The sequence below is a fragment of the Triticum aestivum genome, chromosome 2B (assembly GCF_018294505.1).
Source record: "Triticum aestivum cultivar Chinese Spring chromosome 2B, IWGSC CS RefSeq v2.1, whole genome shotgun sequence".
Lineage (NCBI taxonomy): Eukaryota > Viridiplantae > Streptophyta > Magnoliopsida > Poales > Poaceae > Triticum > Triticum aestivum.
The window spans coordinates 666456725-666472785 of record NC_057798.1 but is presented as its reverse complement, the minus strand read 5'-3'; the positions used below and the strand labels follow the sequence as shown (position 1 = coordinate 666472785).

Below are 16061 nucleotides of genomic sequence, written 5' to 3'. Positions count from 1 at the left end.
AAAGAGAAGAAGAGGAAGGAGGAGGAGGAAGAGAACGAGAAGAAGAGGAAGGAGGAGGCGGAGGAGAAAGAGAAGAAGAGGAAGAAGCAGGAGGAGGAGATCTCGCTGGAGGTCATCTTACTGGTGGACAGCGAGGAAGAGGAGGAAGAGAAAGCCCCAGCCGCCGGGCGCGGTCGCGGTCGCGGAAGAGGACGCGGACGCGGACGCGGTGCCGGCGGGCGCGCACGGGTCGAGCCTGTGGCTGCTCCAGCCACGAGGAAAAGGGCTGCGGCAAGCAAGACTGAAACGGAGGATGCACCTGCGGAGCCCGTGGCGGCTCCGGCCACAAGGAAAAGGGCTGCGGCAAGCAAGACCGAGACAGATGATACCGCTGCGGAGGCCGTGCCGGCCCGTGCCACTCGCGCTCGGAGCCAGACGACGGCGGCGCCCGTCGCCGAGGAAGAGGCGCCCAAGACAAGACGGGCGTCGAGGCGGACCGCGGCGACCAAGACTGGTACGCAGCAGGAAGAAGAAGGAAAGGGGACGCAAGGTAATTTTCTTCAAATCTTTCCAAATCAATTCTCTGGTACTGTTTAATTCTTGCCTAATACTTTCCAAATCAATTTTCGAATCACTAATTCTTGCCTAATTCGATGATTGATTGCATTCAGCTGTCGCCTCTGAAATGGAAACTGCGGAAATGGAAGAAGATGCCACGAATCCTCAGAACGAGGAGCAAAACGAGGTTGAGGAACAGAGCCAGAACGGCCAAGGTGAGACGGCCGGATCCCTCCACTTCAGTAGCAACTTGAAATTGATGCGTGCCCCACGTTTTGTCCCGAACTATGTGCCTGATTCCTCAGATCTGTAATCGCAGGGGTTGTAGTCGAGGATGCACCAGCACAGGTGCAAGAAGAACCACCAGTGGAGAAGGAGGACGACGGTAGGCAAGAATCTCCTGCCATTGGCGCGGGGAGGCGAGGTGGCAGACGACGCGCACGGCCCGAGCCTGTGGCGTCTCCGGCTACCAGGAAAAAGGCTGCAACAAGGAAGACCGTGACATGGGATGATGCTCCGGCTGCAGAGGCCGTGCCGGCTCGGGCCACCCGTCGCGCTCGGAGCCAGACGACAGTGACTGAGGAGGCGCCCAAGGGAAGACGGGCGTCGAGGAGGACTGCTGCGCAGCAGGAAGAGGAAGGGGAAGACCAGCAAGGTAAGAACAGTTTAATTGCTTCAATCAAATCAATTTTCTTGTGAATTTTGTTGGATTCATCGCCTGATGCGAATTTTGTTTGCTACCAGCCGTTGCCTCTGATGCGGAAGCTGCTGCGCCTGCGCCGGTTTCCTCGGACGAAGCAGCTGGTGATGCTGCAGAAATGGAGGAAGAAGCCACGAATCCGCAGGAACAGTTTGAGGAAGAACCACCGGTGGAGAAGGAGGAGAAATCGCCTGCCGTTCGCGTGGGACGGCGCGGTGCCCGCGGGCGCCCACGGGCCGATCCTGTGGCGGCTCCGGCTACGAGGAAAAGGGCCGCAACAAGCAAGACCGAGACAGAGGAGGCGCCCGTGGAGGCCGCGCCGGCTCGGACCACTCGTCGTGCTCGGGGCCAGACCACGGTCGTTCCGGTGGCCGAGGAAGTCGCGCCCAAGACAAGACGGACGTCGAGGAGGGCTCCGGCGAGGAAGACTGGTACACAGCAGGAAGAGGAAGGGGAAGGCCAGCAAGGTAAGGACAGTTTGCATCCTTCAAATCAAATTAGCATGCTCTGTCAGATTTATCGCCTGATGCAAATTATGTTTGCAGCAGCCGTTGTCGAAACTGTTGCGCCTGCGCCGGTTTCCTCTGACGAGGGAGCTGACGATGCTGCAGCAATGGAAGCAGCCATGGATCCTCAGACTGAGGAGCAAAACGAGCTAGTTGAGCAAAACAATGAACTTGAGACAGGTGATGCCCCTGACATGGAACTTAAAATCGTTCTATAGCTGCAATGTCCTATCTGAAACTAATGATAATTTTGTTTGCAATCAGGTGATGATATGGAAACTGCTGTACCTACTGAAGAAACAGAAAGGGAGGCCATGGATCTTCAGAACGAAGAGCAAAACAATCTGGTTGAGGACCAGTGTCAGGAAGATGCAGGTGGTGTGCCTGATATGGAAACAGCACCAGTTTCCTCTGACGAGGAAGATGATGATACTGAAGAGATAGAAGAAGAGGCCGTGGATCCTCAGAACGGTGAGCAAAAGGAGCTGCTGGTTGAGGAACAGGGCCAGGAAGAGGAGCACGAGACAGGTAATGTCCATCGTATGCAAATTGAAACTTGAAATTGATAAGAATTTTGTTTTCTGTAGCTGCAATGTCACCCAACTATGTGTCTGACTCCGACTGTGTATCTGAAATTGATAAGAATTTTGTTTGCAAGCAGGTGATGTCCCTGATATGGAAAGTGCACCGGTTTCCTCAGACGAGGGACATGATACTACTGCAGTAATGGAAGAAGAGGCCATGCATCTTGAGAACGAAGAGCAAAAGGAGCTGCTGGTTGAGGAGCCGAGCCAGGAAGATGCAGGTGATGTGCCTTCTATGGAAACTGCACAGGTTTCCTCTGACGACGAAAATGATGATACTGAAGAAATAGAAGAGGAGCAGGGTCAGGAAGACGAAGGTGGGACAAAGACTTCAGCAACAACTTTAAATTGATACGCCTCACATGTTTTGTTGTAGCTGCAGTCTCCTGAAATCTGAAATTGACAAGAATTTTGTGTGCAATCAGGTCGTGTGGAAACTGCTGTGCCGGTTTCTTCAGACGAGGCAAGTGGTGGTACTGAAGAAATGGAAGAAGAGGACCAGCAAGGTAAGGACAGTTTGCATCAAATCGGCTTGCTGGCGCTATTTTGTTCACGGCCTGAGGCAAATTCTCTTGTTGCAATCAGCTGTTGTTTCTGATGCGGAAACTGTTGCGCTTTCCTCGGACGAAGGAGCTGGTGATGCTGCAGAGCTGGAAGCAACCATGGATGCTCAGAACGAGGAGCAGAACGAGCTAGTTGTGGAGCAGGGCCAGGAAGACGAAGGTGATTGTCCTTGACATGGAACTTGAAACTTGAAACTTTAAATTTATGCGTGCCCAGTCGGTTTGTCTCCTATCTGAAACTGACGAGAATTTTCTTTGCAACCAGGTGATGTCCTTGACATGGAAACTGCTGTGCCTGGACCGGCAACCTCAGACGAGGGAAGTGATGATGACGCTGAAGAAATGGAAGCAGCCATGGATCCTCAGGCCGATGAGCAAAATGAGCTAGTTGAGGAACAGGATCAGGAAGAAGAAGGTGAGACAAGTGTTTCCCTCTCTGAAATTGATACTTCTTCCACCTTTTCTGTAGCGCCGAATTATGTGTCTGACTATCTGAAATTGCAGGGTTGGCCTCGGATATGCAAACCAGTCCCGAACTAGTGGAAGAACCAGCACCAGTGGCAGAAGATTGCAGTTCATCAGTGGAAGAGCAGCAGGACGATGTCCAGCAGTGTGAGCAGTCTCCAGTCGCCCAGAATGTTGTTGATCAGGAAGGCCATTTCCCGGCTGAAACTGTCTCCAGCGAGGGGCCACTGGACGTGGAGATTCATCATGCCGGTGAGGCCGCTGAGGACGCTGAGGATCATCAGACGGAAATTGTGCCCGTGGAAGCGCCGGAATCCGGTGAGTCCACTGAGGAAGCTGAGGAGCATCAGTCCACTGAAGAGACTGAAATGGTGCCGGTGGAAGCGCCGGAATCCGGTGAGGCCACTGACGAAGCTGAGGAGCATCAGTCCACTGAAGAGACTGAAATGATGGTGCCCATGGAAGCGCCGGAATCCGGTGAGGCCACTGACGAAGCTGAGGAGCATCAGTCCACTGAAGAGACTGAAATGATGGTGACCATGGAAGAGACCGCTGAGGAAGTTGAGGAGATTCAGCAGTCCAGTGAAGAGACTGAAATGGTGCCCGTTGAGGAAGCTGAGGAGGTTCATCATTCCAGGGAAGAGACAGAAATGGTGCCCGTTGAGGAAGCTGAGAAGATTCATCAGTCCAGTGAAGAGACGGAAATGGTGCCCGTGGCCGAGTCGGCGGCTCAGGCCGCTGACAAAGCTGAGCAGATTCATCAGTCGAGTGAAGAGACCGAAATGGTGCCCGTGGACTCACCGGTGCCGCAGGAGGTTGGTTTCACCTGCCATGCAGACACTGCCATTGAGGAGGAGAATGAAGTGCTTCAGAGTGCAGCCAAAGCCAATGAGGAGAAGGAAGACCTGGTTGTCGAAGAGGAGGAGAGTGAAGTGCTGTTTGGTGCTCTTTTCCAGAGCGCAGCCAAGACCAGTGAGAACAAGGATGAGCTGGCTGTTGAAGAGTTGTTGCAGCATGACATGGATGAGGCTGCTGCAGAGGATGACAATGAAGTTTCAGTCCTTGGTGCTCTGTTCCAGAGCGCAGCCAAAGGCAATCAGAACAAGGGAGATGTTGAAGAGCTGCAGCATAACACCATGGATGAGGCTGTTGAAGAGGACAATGATGTGCCAATCCTTGGTGCTCTGTTCCAGAGCGCAGCCAAAACAAATGAGAACAAGGAACGTCTGGGTCTTGAGTCTGCTGCAGAGGAGGCGGCGAATGAGGTGCCATTCTTTGGTGCCCTGTTCCAGAGCGCAGCCAAGTCCAGTGAGAACAAGAAACATCTGGCTGTTGAGGAGAATGAGGTGCCATTCTTTGGTGCTCTGTTTCAGAGCGCAGCCAAGTGCAACGAGAACCAGACCGCAGCCAAAACAAATGAGAACAAGGAACAACAACTGGTTGTTGATGAGGTGCAGTATAACTTGGATGAGTGTGTTGCAGAGGAGGGGAATGAGGAAGATATGGCTGTCTTTGGTGCCCTGTTTCAGAGCGCAGCCAAGTCCAGTGAGAACAAGGAACATTTGGTTCTTGATGAGGTGAAGCATGCCATGGATAATGAGTCTGTTGCAGAGGATGAGAATGAGGTGGCATTCTTTGGTGCTCTGTTTCAGAGCGCGGCCAAGTCCAATGAGAAGAAGAAGAAATATCTGGTTGTTGATGAGTGTGCTCAAGAGGAAGACAGTGAGGTGCCATTCTTTGGTGCTCTGTTTCAGAGTGCAACCAAGGCAACCAAGAACAAGAATCATCTGATTGTTGGTGAGGCGGAGCAGCATAACATGGACGAGGAGTCTGTTCAAGAAGAGGAGCAAGATATGGCTGTTGATGAGTTGCAGCATATCAAGTCTGTTGAGGAGGAGAACGATGAAGATCAGACAACCTTGGCTGCTTGGCTGCTGCTTCACAGAGCAGCCAAGACCGCTGAAGGCAAGGAAGACCTGATTGTTGATGAGGTGCAGCATGACACAGAAGAGCATGTTGAAGAGGAGCCAAAGAAGGAGAGTGTTGAGGAATCGGTCACCGTCAACCTCCTGTCGCAAACCACTGTAAGAGAGGAGAGTGGCATCGCCAGTGAGCTGAGAAATGTGCCCGTCGAGGAGGACGACGGTGGCATGGTGGCCGCCGATGAGATGCCACTCAGCTCAGCCACAATGTTTGAGGGCGCTGTACAAGTGATCACCGTCGAGAACCTGTCGCAAGCCACAGTAACTGACGATGAGGGTGCAGTCAAGGGCGGCCTCGCAGATGTGTCCGTTGAAGAGGTGCTCATCGTCGACAACCTGTCGCAGGCCACGGTGACTGATGGTGAATGGGCAGCCAGGGAGTGTGCTTTTTCCACCGGCAACCTCACACCGGTCGTCGACACTGCCAAGGACATGGTGACCGTCGACTACCTGTCGCAGGCCACAGTGACAGATGACGAATGGGCAGTCAAGGAGAGCGCTTTCGCCGGTGACCGCTCACCGGTGTTCGACGCTGCCGGAGACTGCAGTGGTCACGTCATTTCGCCCCTGTTTGCAGGCCTGTTTGAGGATGCCACCAAGTTCCTATCCATGGATTCCATCACTGTGGAGGCAACGGTCTCTGAAGCTGCTGTTGAGAAGAACATCACTGTGGAGGCAACGGTGTCTGAAGCTGCTGCTGAGAAGAACGTTGCTGAACCTGTGGCAATGGAACAAGAGAAGGAAGTGAAGGAGGAAAGCAACGAATCTGAAGCATTGGGCAGCTTGAGCCTGAGGAAGCTTAGGGTCCAGCTCAAGGAGAAGGCGGCAGCGGCACAAGAGAATGAAGTGAGGGAGGGTGAGAAATCATCTGTGCCACTGGATAAGCTTAGCCTACGGAGGCTCAAACTGAAGCTCAGGGAGACGCTGATTGCTCACAAGGTAACCACCAAATTTATATACTGATATGCAGCTCAAGTATATATGATCTTTGTGTTTTTTTTAGCATAATATGATCTTTGTGTGCTAATTCATCTTAGCTTCCAAAATGCAGAACAGAGAAGCAAACAGAGTGCCCCTTGGAAGGTTAGACCAGACGCTGAATTCAGCTCACAAGGTAACAATCATCACCAAGTTTGCCTCCATCTGTGTAACTGATATGCTCAAGTGTATGTATGAATTTGTGTGCTGATCTTGGCGTTTGAAATGCAGAACAGAGAGCCGACTAGGGTGCCCCTCCTCGGCAGGTTGGACGAGAACTCGGCGTCTCAGTTGCAGAAGAGGGAGCCCAATAGGGTGCCCCTCGGCAGGCTGGACGACAACTCGGCGTCGAAGATGCAGCACAGAGAGCCGAATTCGGCGTCGAAAATGCAGAACAGGGAGCCGTATTCAGCGTCGAAAATGCAGAAGAGGGAGCCGAATTCAGCGTCGAAAATGCTGAGCAGAGAACCTATCAGGATGCGCCTCGGAAGGCTGGACGAGAACGCGTGTTGATTTGACACCGGGATTATCTACCTTGGGTGCTCTGCTGTTAACCAGGAGAAACAGCTCACTGAACTCCAAAGACTCACAAGGTTGTGAAACCATGGTTTCTCCAACCACTTATCTAACTTGTCTGTGTGCGTCGAGATTTCGACTGTATTTTTTAGTCGACTCTCGGCGTAGTCAGCTCCCTAGTTCTACTTTGGCTGTCTTTTATTTATGAGTGGTTTGTTGATGTTCTGAACTTTGTACCAATCAGTTGTGATATATGTGTGATTTGCACTATCTGCTGAGAAATCACCTTGTGTTCTGAGTGATTTGCACTATCTGCCCAGACCTCGTGTCAGTTACACATCTGATTTTCACAATCTGCTCACGTCTCGTCGCCTGTTGTTGTTTAGCGGTGAGTTTATGGGCTTTGTCGTTTCCGGGGAAAAAATGATTAGAACACCACATGCTAGTGCATTGGTAAATAGAAACTTGTTATGGATCAGCAATGCCGTAAGAAAAGTTGTTCTCCAGTACTTTTTAGTGCGCATTTAACTTTTGTCTGAAGTCAAAGTATTTTTACTTTGACCAAAGTTATAGAAAAAAGTATCAACATATAAGGCCTAAGGGATATCTTTAGATTCATCATGGAATGTAGTTTCATATTATGTATATTTGGTATTATAGATGTTGATATTTTTTTATACAAATTTGGTCAAAGTTGATGAAGTTTGACTCGACACAAATCTTATATGCAGAGTAAAAAAACGAAGGGGCTGGATTCAGAAGCTAAACTGAACACCCTTCTAAACTAAAACCCCTTGATAAATTTGTGAGCTACTCCAAAGAACTGGGAAACCACATGACTATTGTTGTCGAGGCGTTTGAGCTCCAATTGTATGTGACTTTCGATAATTTAGCACAAATTTGAAATGGAAAATCTAATCTTCAGTTTGCAGGAACAAGCTTTCTTTTAGCTGCGGGTGCTGTGTTACTGCCCTGTCGCTGCCAGTGTTGATTACCATGGCATCTCCTCGTTGCCATGGCATCTCTTCTTTTTTTCTAGAGATGCATGCGGTCATTTTATTGATTATTCTCGAGGACCTTACAAAGTAGAACAACAATATGACTGAATCCACCATGTTGGCAATCTGCTGCTACTCCTAGTCCTATCCATATGATGAAGGGATGCAACCTCGGCCACATACCCAGCCTCTCACCTAAGCCTAACATCTAAAGCCGGAGGCCCCGACCGAGCCATCTACCAGGTTTGGGCACAAAACGGTCTGACGCACTCACATGTGTCATCGCCGCCATCTTCCACTGGTCCATCTTCAGAGCAGATTGAGGTGTCAACCTTGGCAGGTCCTTCGCCATCGACGCCACCACGACGCCAAACGACGACCTCCACCTACGCAAGCCTTGGCAGGTCCTCCGCCGTCGACGCCATCACAACACCAAACGTCGACCTCCACAAACGCGAGTCCATCTCCAAGCAACGGACGTAGATCCATGCTAGGATAGGACCGCACCACCGCCGTCTTCCACCACCCGCAAGCACCACCCAGCCCCAAGGCTCCCAAAGCGGCGCCTTCAATAAGGGAACGGCGCCATGAGCGCCGCCGCCACCCAACAAAGTTAGGGCTTTCACCCGGGAGAGGAGAAGGGGAAGTGAGGAGATCAGTCCATACCAACGCCTCCAAGGAGGAGAACGGCGCCCTCAGGCGTTGCCGGTCATGGCCTGCCAGGGGTTTCGCCCGAACTAGATCCCCGCCCCCAGCAGCGCCTCTTGTACAGAACCGGCGACCAAGAAAGGCACGGCCCGACCAGGTTGGCCTGCACGCCAAACAGGGAGAAGGGGAGGCGCCAGACCGCGCGCACCGACTGCCGCAAGCTACCAACGACCACCGGGATCCCACAGCCCGCGCGGCCAGGACGCCGGATCCACCGCCCGCGCGGCTGCTCGTCGGAGCTCGCCGTGCCTCGCCAAAGGAGCCGCCGCTCCAGATCCGGGACTCCCCACGCAGGTAGGGCAGCTGGCGCCCCGGGCTTGCCCGGCGGTTGCCTCAGGCGGCGGCGAGGAAGTGGGCGAGGTGGGGAGGGGACCGCGTCAGTGCGGCTAGGGTTCCACCGCCGCCGCCAGGGGAGGCGACGCGGGGGTCGCGAGAGGGGTTAGGGACATGCTACAAGTTCGAACCCATGATTCTTGCTCTTCTTCTACTACCTTGAGAAGGGATACAAAGGAAGGATTCAGAATTCTTGTTCTTTTTAGGCAAAAGGATTCAGAATCCTCTACGTGCAGATGGCACGCAAAAGTCCCAAAACTAAACTGGAGACCCCTCTGAATTGAATCTCAACACCGGATTCCACATGACTGTCAAGCATCGACGTCGAGGCGCCCCCCACACTGCTGAATCATGAAGGTCATCTTTATTCAGAAATGCTGACCGGCAGACGGGCCTGGGCCACGGAACAATTCAGAGCATGAGAGACACGTTGATCAAACATCGCCCAGATAAAAATTCAGTCACGTTGTGTTCTTGTCCCTGTCAACACTGAATGCCTGACACAGCATGAATCCACATGAACGCCGTCCAGAAAGAACCGTAGCCAACGCCGGTGGGAATCCGGTAGTTCATGGACGCCATATGGTCCATATTTGTTCAGAAATGCTGCCACACAGCAGTTCCTGGCATGAGCCACGTTGATCAAAGACCGGCCAGATGCCCGCCAGACGGAGTAAATATTCAAGTCCCTGTCGATACAAAATGCCTGACGGAGGCTGCTTGCAAGTTGCAGACCAAAACCAACCCCCAAAAGATGGGAATACATCACGGCCACTCACAGCATTGCTATCATAATTCATCACATTTTTTACCTTTTTTTCTCGTTCTTGTTCTGAACTTGTATCAGCTGATATGCGCGAAATGTTCTCGTGCGAATGCACGATTGCCTGCTGCGTTAGCTGTGATTTATGGATGTCCCAACCCGACCCGAAATTCTGTGTACCCGAATTATCGGGTAGCAAATCGCCAAATTTGGGGTGTCAAATTTTAAAACCAAAATATTTTTTATCCGAATTACCCGACCTGAATTTTCGGGTAAACCCGAACACCCAGCGGGACAGTGCACACTAGCCACATCAGTGCGAGCTGAGTTATAAACTTCAAAAATAAGAAAACCCAAAAATTCCCACAAAATAGCCTCATCTGTGTGTTTCGTTTGACCTGTCAAGTGTACGGCAATAAAAAGGGCACGGCATATGCTCATTGTATTGGCAAATAAAAACTCTCTTTCCTATCTTTTTTCTATTGGAACAGGGATGAATCCACATGACTGTCGATGTCGAGGCGCCCCACACTGCTGAATCATGAGCTAAATCTTTTTCAGGGATACTGCAATGGCTCTGTAAGAAAAGTTGCTCTTCCTCCACAAATTCAGTACATACCATTGGTGCTGGATTCAGAAGCTTCTGCCTCCTCCTCAAGCTAAACTGAACTGAAAAATTCGTGAGCCACCCAAAGAATTGTGAAACCGCATGGCTGTCGATGTCGAAGCGATCGAGCATGCCTTGCTTCTTTAGCTCTGAAAATCTGTCCCGCAGGCCAATCCAAAAATTTAGAGCATGCGACACGTTGGTCAAACACCGGCCAAACCCAGTTTAGTAACAAGGCGTTCAAGTTCCTGTCAAAGCAAAACCAAGATCATCGGAAAATTTTGAAATGGAAAATCTTCAGTTTACAGGAGCAAGCTCGGTTTCTATTAGAAGTATTTTATCTGATTTCACGACAATATGTTCGCTTTATTTTAGCTGATTTATCGGTGCTGTGTTAGTGCTCTGTCGCTGCCGTAAATGCTTAGCATGACATCTCCGCATTGCCTTGGCAAATAAAGTATTTTTTGGTATCTGCAATGACAGGTTCACTGTTGCTCTTCTTCTAATACTTCAGAGCAGATATAATGGAAGATTCAGAATCTTTCCTTTTAGGCAAAAGGTCTGCACGCAAAATTCCCAAAAGTAAACTGGACACCCATCTAAAATGAATCTCAACACCGGATTCCACGTGACTGTCGAACATCGACGTCGAGGCGCCCCTACACTGCTGAATCATGAGCACCATCTTAATTCAGAAATGCTGACCGGCAGACGGGTCCGGGCCACGGAACCATTGAGAGCATGAGACACGTTGATCAAACATTGCCCAGATAAAATTCAGTCACGTTGTGTTCATATCCCTGTCAGCACTGAATGCCTGACAGAGCATGAAACCGCATGAACGTCGTCGAGGAAGAACCACAACCAACGCAGTTGTGAATCCACATGACCCTCCACGTCGAAGGCGCGCCACACGGCTCGATCATGGGCGCCATCTTTATTCAGGAATGCTGCCCGGCAAACGGGTCTCGACCACACATACAGCTCATGGCATGAGCAAACACGTTGATCAAACACCGTCCAAATAAAATGCAGTCACGTTATATTCAGGTCCACACCAATACAGAATGCCTGACGGAGACCGCTTGCAAGTTGCACCCCAAAACCAATCCCCAAAGGCTCTTTTTTCTTCTTTTTTTTGCTCGTTTCTTTTCTGAACTTTTATCAGTAACATGTTCGTAGCTGATTTGCACGAACGGTTATCATGTCATTGCCTGTTGTGTTGGCTGTGATTTCTGAGTGCTGAGATTGTGCCATAACAAGTCTGTGTCCTCCCGAACCTAAGCTTGGAACATCGACCTAGTGAATGTGTTTCTAAACAGAATCTCTGCAGTGGATGCCCATCGAAAGGATGCATGATTCCACGTGGTTGTAGAAACGCCGTAATTATTGCGAAAAGTTGGCGATGGCTAAGGCCCTGTTCGGCCATCCTCCGCGGAGCGGAGCGCGCGGAGCAGCGTTTAATCAACTCCGCAGATTATAACTGGATTGCCGCTCCGCTCCGGCGCGGAGCCGAGGGAATCCGAACGCGGCCTAAGTCTCGACCACTAAAGATTTGGACCAGAGTGCCTGACACAGACTGGTCTCATAAACCAAGCCCCCCAAAAAAGCATTGCCAAGATCTCCAATTTCCAACATCAGGCTCACAAAAAGACTCATTCTAGAGTGCTAGAGTGCTCGTAGCTGATTTGCACAATCTGCTTAGATCTCATTGCTTGTTGTTTGGCTGATGTATGAGTGCTTTCTGTTAGTGATCGTCTGTGGCTGTGTCAAACAGGAGTACTACATCAATTGTGGATTCATGTCAGCGTTTACAATTGATTAGCAAAGAAGGTTTGCTGATTCATGTGGCTCTTCTTCCACTACTTTCAGAACGGAGACAACTCTTTTCTTGTGTCTGCAAAACCCAATTGATGCCCACGGAGAAAGAACATGATCACATGACTGTCGGCGTCGAGGCGCCCCACACAGCTGAACCATTAACACCATCTTTATTGGGAATGGCTGCCCAGCAGATTGGTCTTAGACCACACGACAATCCACAGCGTGAGACACGTTGATCAAACACCGTCTTCCAAATGCAATTCAGCCACAAGGTGTTCATGTCCCTGACAGAGAACGGCCTCGGACGAAAACCAGCAACCGAAGGGCAAATTTTGCAGAATTAAGAGACGCAGCGGGTACCAAACACTTGCAATATTACTGGTTCAAGACGGGAGTACATCACAGCCACCAACATCACTGTCATCATCATCACCATCACACATCTCCTGCTCGCTCTTATTCCGGGCAGCAACACCGCGTTACTACTACTGGTTCTGGTGCCTGCCATGTCTGTACTATAGCACGAGCACACCACTACAGATTATATGTAATTATAAGTAGGAAGTCGAGCCCAGCTAAGCGGAGTGATAGAGATGTAGAGCTGGGCTATGGTCGTCGTCGTCGGCGATCAGGCGACGGGGGGCTTCTCGACGTCCTCGAGCGGGCGGAACCACACCTTCTGGTCCAGCACGGAGGCGCCACCATTCGCGGCGCCAGCAGCCGGCGCGAGGCTGGCGGCCAGCTTGGGGTCGACCGCGGCCGGGCCGAAGACGCCGGTGGTCGGGTGAGGGCCCCAGTACTTGTCTGGGCTCCCGGCGCCGCCGATCACATCGTCCGGCACGAAGGCCGGGCGCACCTGCTCGTCCACGTTCTTGTCGTAGGCCGACGCGTGCACCGCCCTCCTGCGAAACACAAAAACCGGACCGTTGGTTAATGAGTACCACGTTTGCTTGTTTATTCTTTGAGCGTGTATTATGGCACCACGTTGACTTGACAGTAACCTATGAACAAGACCTTAGGGTTCGACATCGATGCAAAGAACGAACGATGATGAAATGAAACAATATATGCACGTACACATCACTGCATCGGCTGATCAAGCCATTGCGTTGACTAGCAATAGGGCAACCAATAAGTGAGAGTTAAGATTTTTTTTTTCTGTAAAAAAAAGTTTATATCTTGGCCAGATCGCTGTCCGTATGCCATTAAGTAATTCTTCCCCCCTCCCATTTTCTTTAGCCCCATTTTTCTCTGCTGCCGTGGGGTAGGTGCCCGGGACGACGGGTGCTCGAAAAAAACGCATGCAAAGAGTGCCGTGCCGTGCCGGTTCGACGCCCATCAATCAGTTTTTCTTTCCGTGTGACACGCACTCGATGCATGGAGGCACGAACCATGCCGCTTGGGCAACACTCACACGCACGTCTGGGGCCAGGCAGCAAAGAAGGGATGGCAAAGTAGGGGGGAGAAGGTGGAGCGGCACGACGGCCAAGGCAGGAGGCGTCGGTGGGTGGGTCTCGTCCTGTGGATAAGACCGGAGTCGTCATCCTACTCACCCTAGCGTGTACGTGCACCCAGTACACCCCACCCCAGGACCAAGCCCCGTCCCGATCGAAGACGCGTCGCCGGCGGGGATGGTTCAGATCCGGAACCCAGAACAAGGCAACACGAAACGGAACGGAGAGGAACAACCGTACAGGGCTCATCTGCCTCTGGATCTGACGGCAACTCCGTGGGCGCCACCACCACCCTCTCCTCCCTTGCAAAAGCAAAAAAGAAAAGAAAAAAGCTCTCCTCGCGCCTGCCCCACCCCACCCGTCCCGTCCCTTGGAGTAAAAACCAAGGGAGAGCGAGCAGGCCTGGCCGGCAGATGGCGGGTGGACAGCCACCGCGCACCAACCCGTCCTCCCATTCGCCACCGTGAAAAAATCTCCCCGAAAGAAACGACCGACGAGAGTGATGCGTCCGGCCGCCTCGCCCCATTGGCTGCGCGCGCTGTGAATTACTAGTACAGCTACTGGAGTACAAGGAGCAATAAATATCCTTCCACCATCCCTTCCTCGCCTATGCTTCCCATCCCATCTCCGACGAGGGGGAAATATCTCCATGGATCTACTTCTCTCTTCTCTGTGTCCTTGTGTGGTGGAGCTCTGCCGTCGGCTGCAGATTCATCAAGACATCCTGTGGATGTGGATGTGGCTGTGTTGCCACAGATCGTTGACGCGTATGGGCAGGAGATCAATCAATCCTTTTTCCTAGGGACTGACTAAACAAGTTCGTGAAACTGAAACTTTTTTAGAGAGAGAGAGAGAAGGCATTTCTGCCCTGCTTTATAAACAGGTTTGTGAGTATTTCCAAAGCGGCGAGGACGTTATAAAGAAAGTGAACAAGACACAATCTTTCTATCTTTGGGTTGGAAAATGCCTTGCCAAGTTTTAGCGTAGCATGACGCTACCTATCCACAACGCCGCTTGTGTGAGGGAAACCAGTGCCAACGGCAGGCGAGGGCACAATAACAAGTACAAGAACTAGAACTAGCACTACGAATCTCCATGGGAACAAGAACAAGATCTTGCAGCTAGAGTAGCAGTAGCACTAGTACTAGTACTGGAACTGATTTACTTTGAACATGTACTAGTCTGTTTTTCACGGCCAGCTCACAGGAGGCATGTGAGCATACCTCGGGGAGGCGTTGGCCTTGCCGGCGAGGACGCGCGCGACGAGGCTCCCAGCGATCACCCGCCCCTTGGAGCTAGCCACTGCTGCCATGCAAAGGTCGAACTGCCGAGAGGAAGGAAGACGAAGGTGAAGGGAGAGGCTCTGCTCTGAGAAGAGTGGGCTTAGGCTGTGTGTGTGTGTGTGTGTGTGTGTGTGTGTGGATGAACTCCTCAGTTCCACACCGCTCTGCCTGCTATTTATAGCGGCGCCCAGCCGAGGGGGCAAAGAAGGAAGGAATACCAGGGGCGAAGCGAATGAGGAGACGAGGGAGCAGCCGTGCTGACGGCAACCCTGTGTGCTAATCGCGATCGGCGCAGGCCAACTAACTGCACACCGTTTCTTCTCCGAAAAAAAAAATACTTACGTATATTGGGTGCTAGCCATGCCATGCCCGTATCGTGTGCGTGTGCGAGTAGTCATGCACGTATCGTGCTTACGCACCGGATCACACGGCGATCATGACCGGATGAAAGAGGTCACACATGCGAGTAGTTGTTTCGATCGTATTTCGCACCCAAAAAAAGAGGTGTTTTGATCGTAATCTTTTAAGTGATTTGGGCTTGATCTTCGGCATAGCTCAACTAATTCGATCGTCATCTGTACTTTACGATGTACTCACTCTGACTCAAAATATAGGCGTTTTCTTAGGCATTTCTAACCGATCCCCAATAATCGGTTAGTGAAGTAAAATTTTGATTTTACTCCACTAACCGACATCTAGCCGATCCCTAATGTGGAGTCATTTGTACTCCGGCCCTAAATGTTTTCATATTCTTACTTCATCGGTTGGCGGCCGAGTAAAACGTTGCGCCCTCTGTCTCGTGTCTGCCCTGCCGCTGCATCTTCGCTGGCGCGCCTCCCGCCGGCCCTACCGCTACCTCGTTCCATTCCTTGCCCTCCGCCGGCGTTCTGCCCGTCGGTCAGCCCGTTGTTGTCGCCAGAATCAAGGTGAAACGTCGCCGCCGTCGCCATTGTTGATTCGTCCGATTTCTTTCGAGTTTCTTCTTTTTCTAGCGGTCGTCACATCTCACCTTGCTTGCGCACCGCGAAACGTCACCCGCCGCTTGCCAGTTCGGTCTAAACCACGCCGGCCGGCTAGTGCACCACCACCGCACCCCAAGTGTTCGAAGAATTGCCTAGAGTTTTTTTTTGTTTGTTTCTCTTTGAACCGAAACGTTTGGATTGTAGGTGAAGGGGTTGACGGAGATGGCACTGGAGGACTCGTCGTTATCCGAAGAGGAAAACGACGACGATGACTTTGACACAATTTTAGGCATGATTT

At 51.5% G+C, this 16061-nt stretch overlaps 2 protein-coding genes across 2 annotated transcripts in view; one reads left to right on the top strand and one right to left on the bottom strand.

The window, feature by feature from the left end:
- LOC123046596 (trichohyalin) overlaps positions 1-7129 on the top strand; it is a gene marked incomplete in the record, with an annotated part of 8087 nt that extends 958 nt beyond the window's left edge. Inside the window, 13 exon segments of the mRNA XM_044469994.1 lie at positions 1-529; positions 651-752; positions 857-1192; positions 1282-1704; positions 1783-1923; positions 2008-2271; positions 2405-2644; positions 2753-2833; positions 2913-3050; positions 3156-3305; positions 3395-6276; positions 6389-6451; positions 6547-7129. Coding sequence (XP_044325929.1) covers positions 1-529; positions 651-752; positions 857-1192; positions 1282-1704; positions 1783-1923; positions 2008-2271; positions 2405-2644; positions 2753-2833; positions 2913-3050; positions 3156-3305; positions 3395-6276; positions 6389-6451; positions 6547-6828 — 5631 coding nt within the window.
- Positions 7130-12421: 5292 nt separating this feature from the next.
- On the bottom strand, positions 12422-14980 carry LOC123046595 (late embryogenesis abundant protein At5g17165). Its single transcript, XM_044469993.1, has 2 exons — positions 14742-14980; positions 12422-12966 (listed from the first exon to the last, which is right to left on the bottom strand). The coding sequence occupies exons 1-2, from the start codon at positions 14828-14830 to the stop codon at positions 12693-12695; spliced, it is 363 nt and encodes a 120-aa protein (XP_044325928.1). The 5' UTR covers positions 14831-14980; the 3' UTR covers positions 12422-12692.
- Between the last annotated feature and the right edge of the window lie 1081 nt (positions 14981-16061).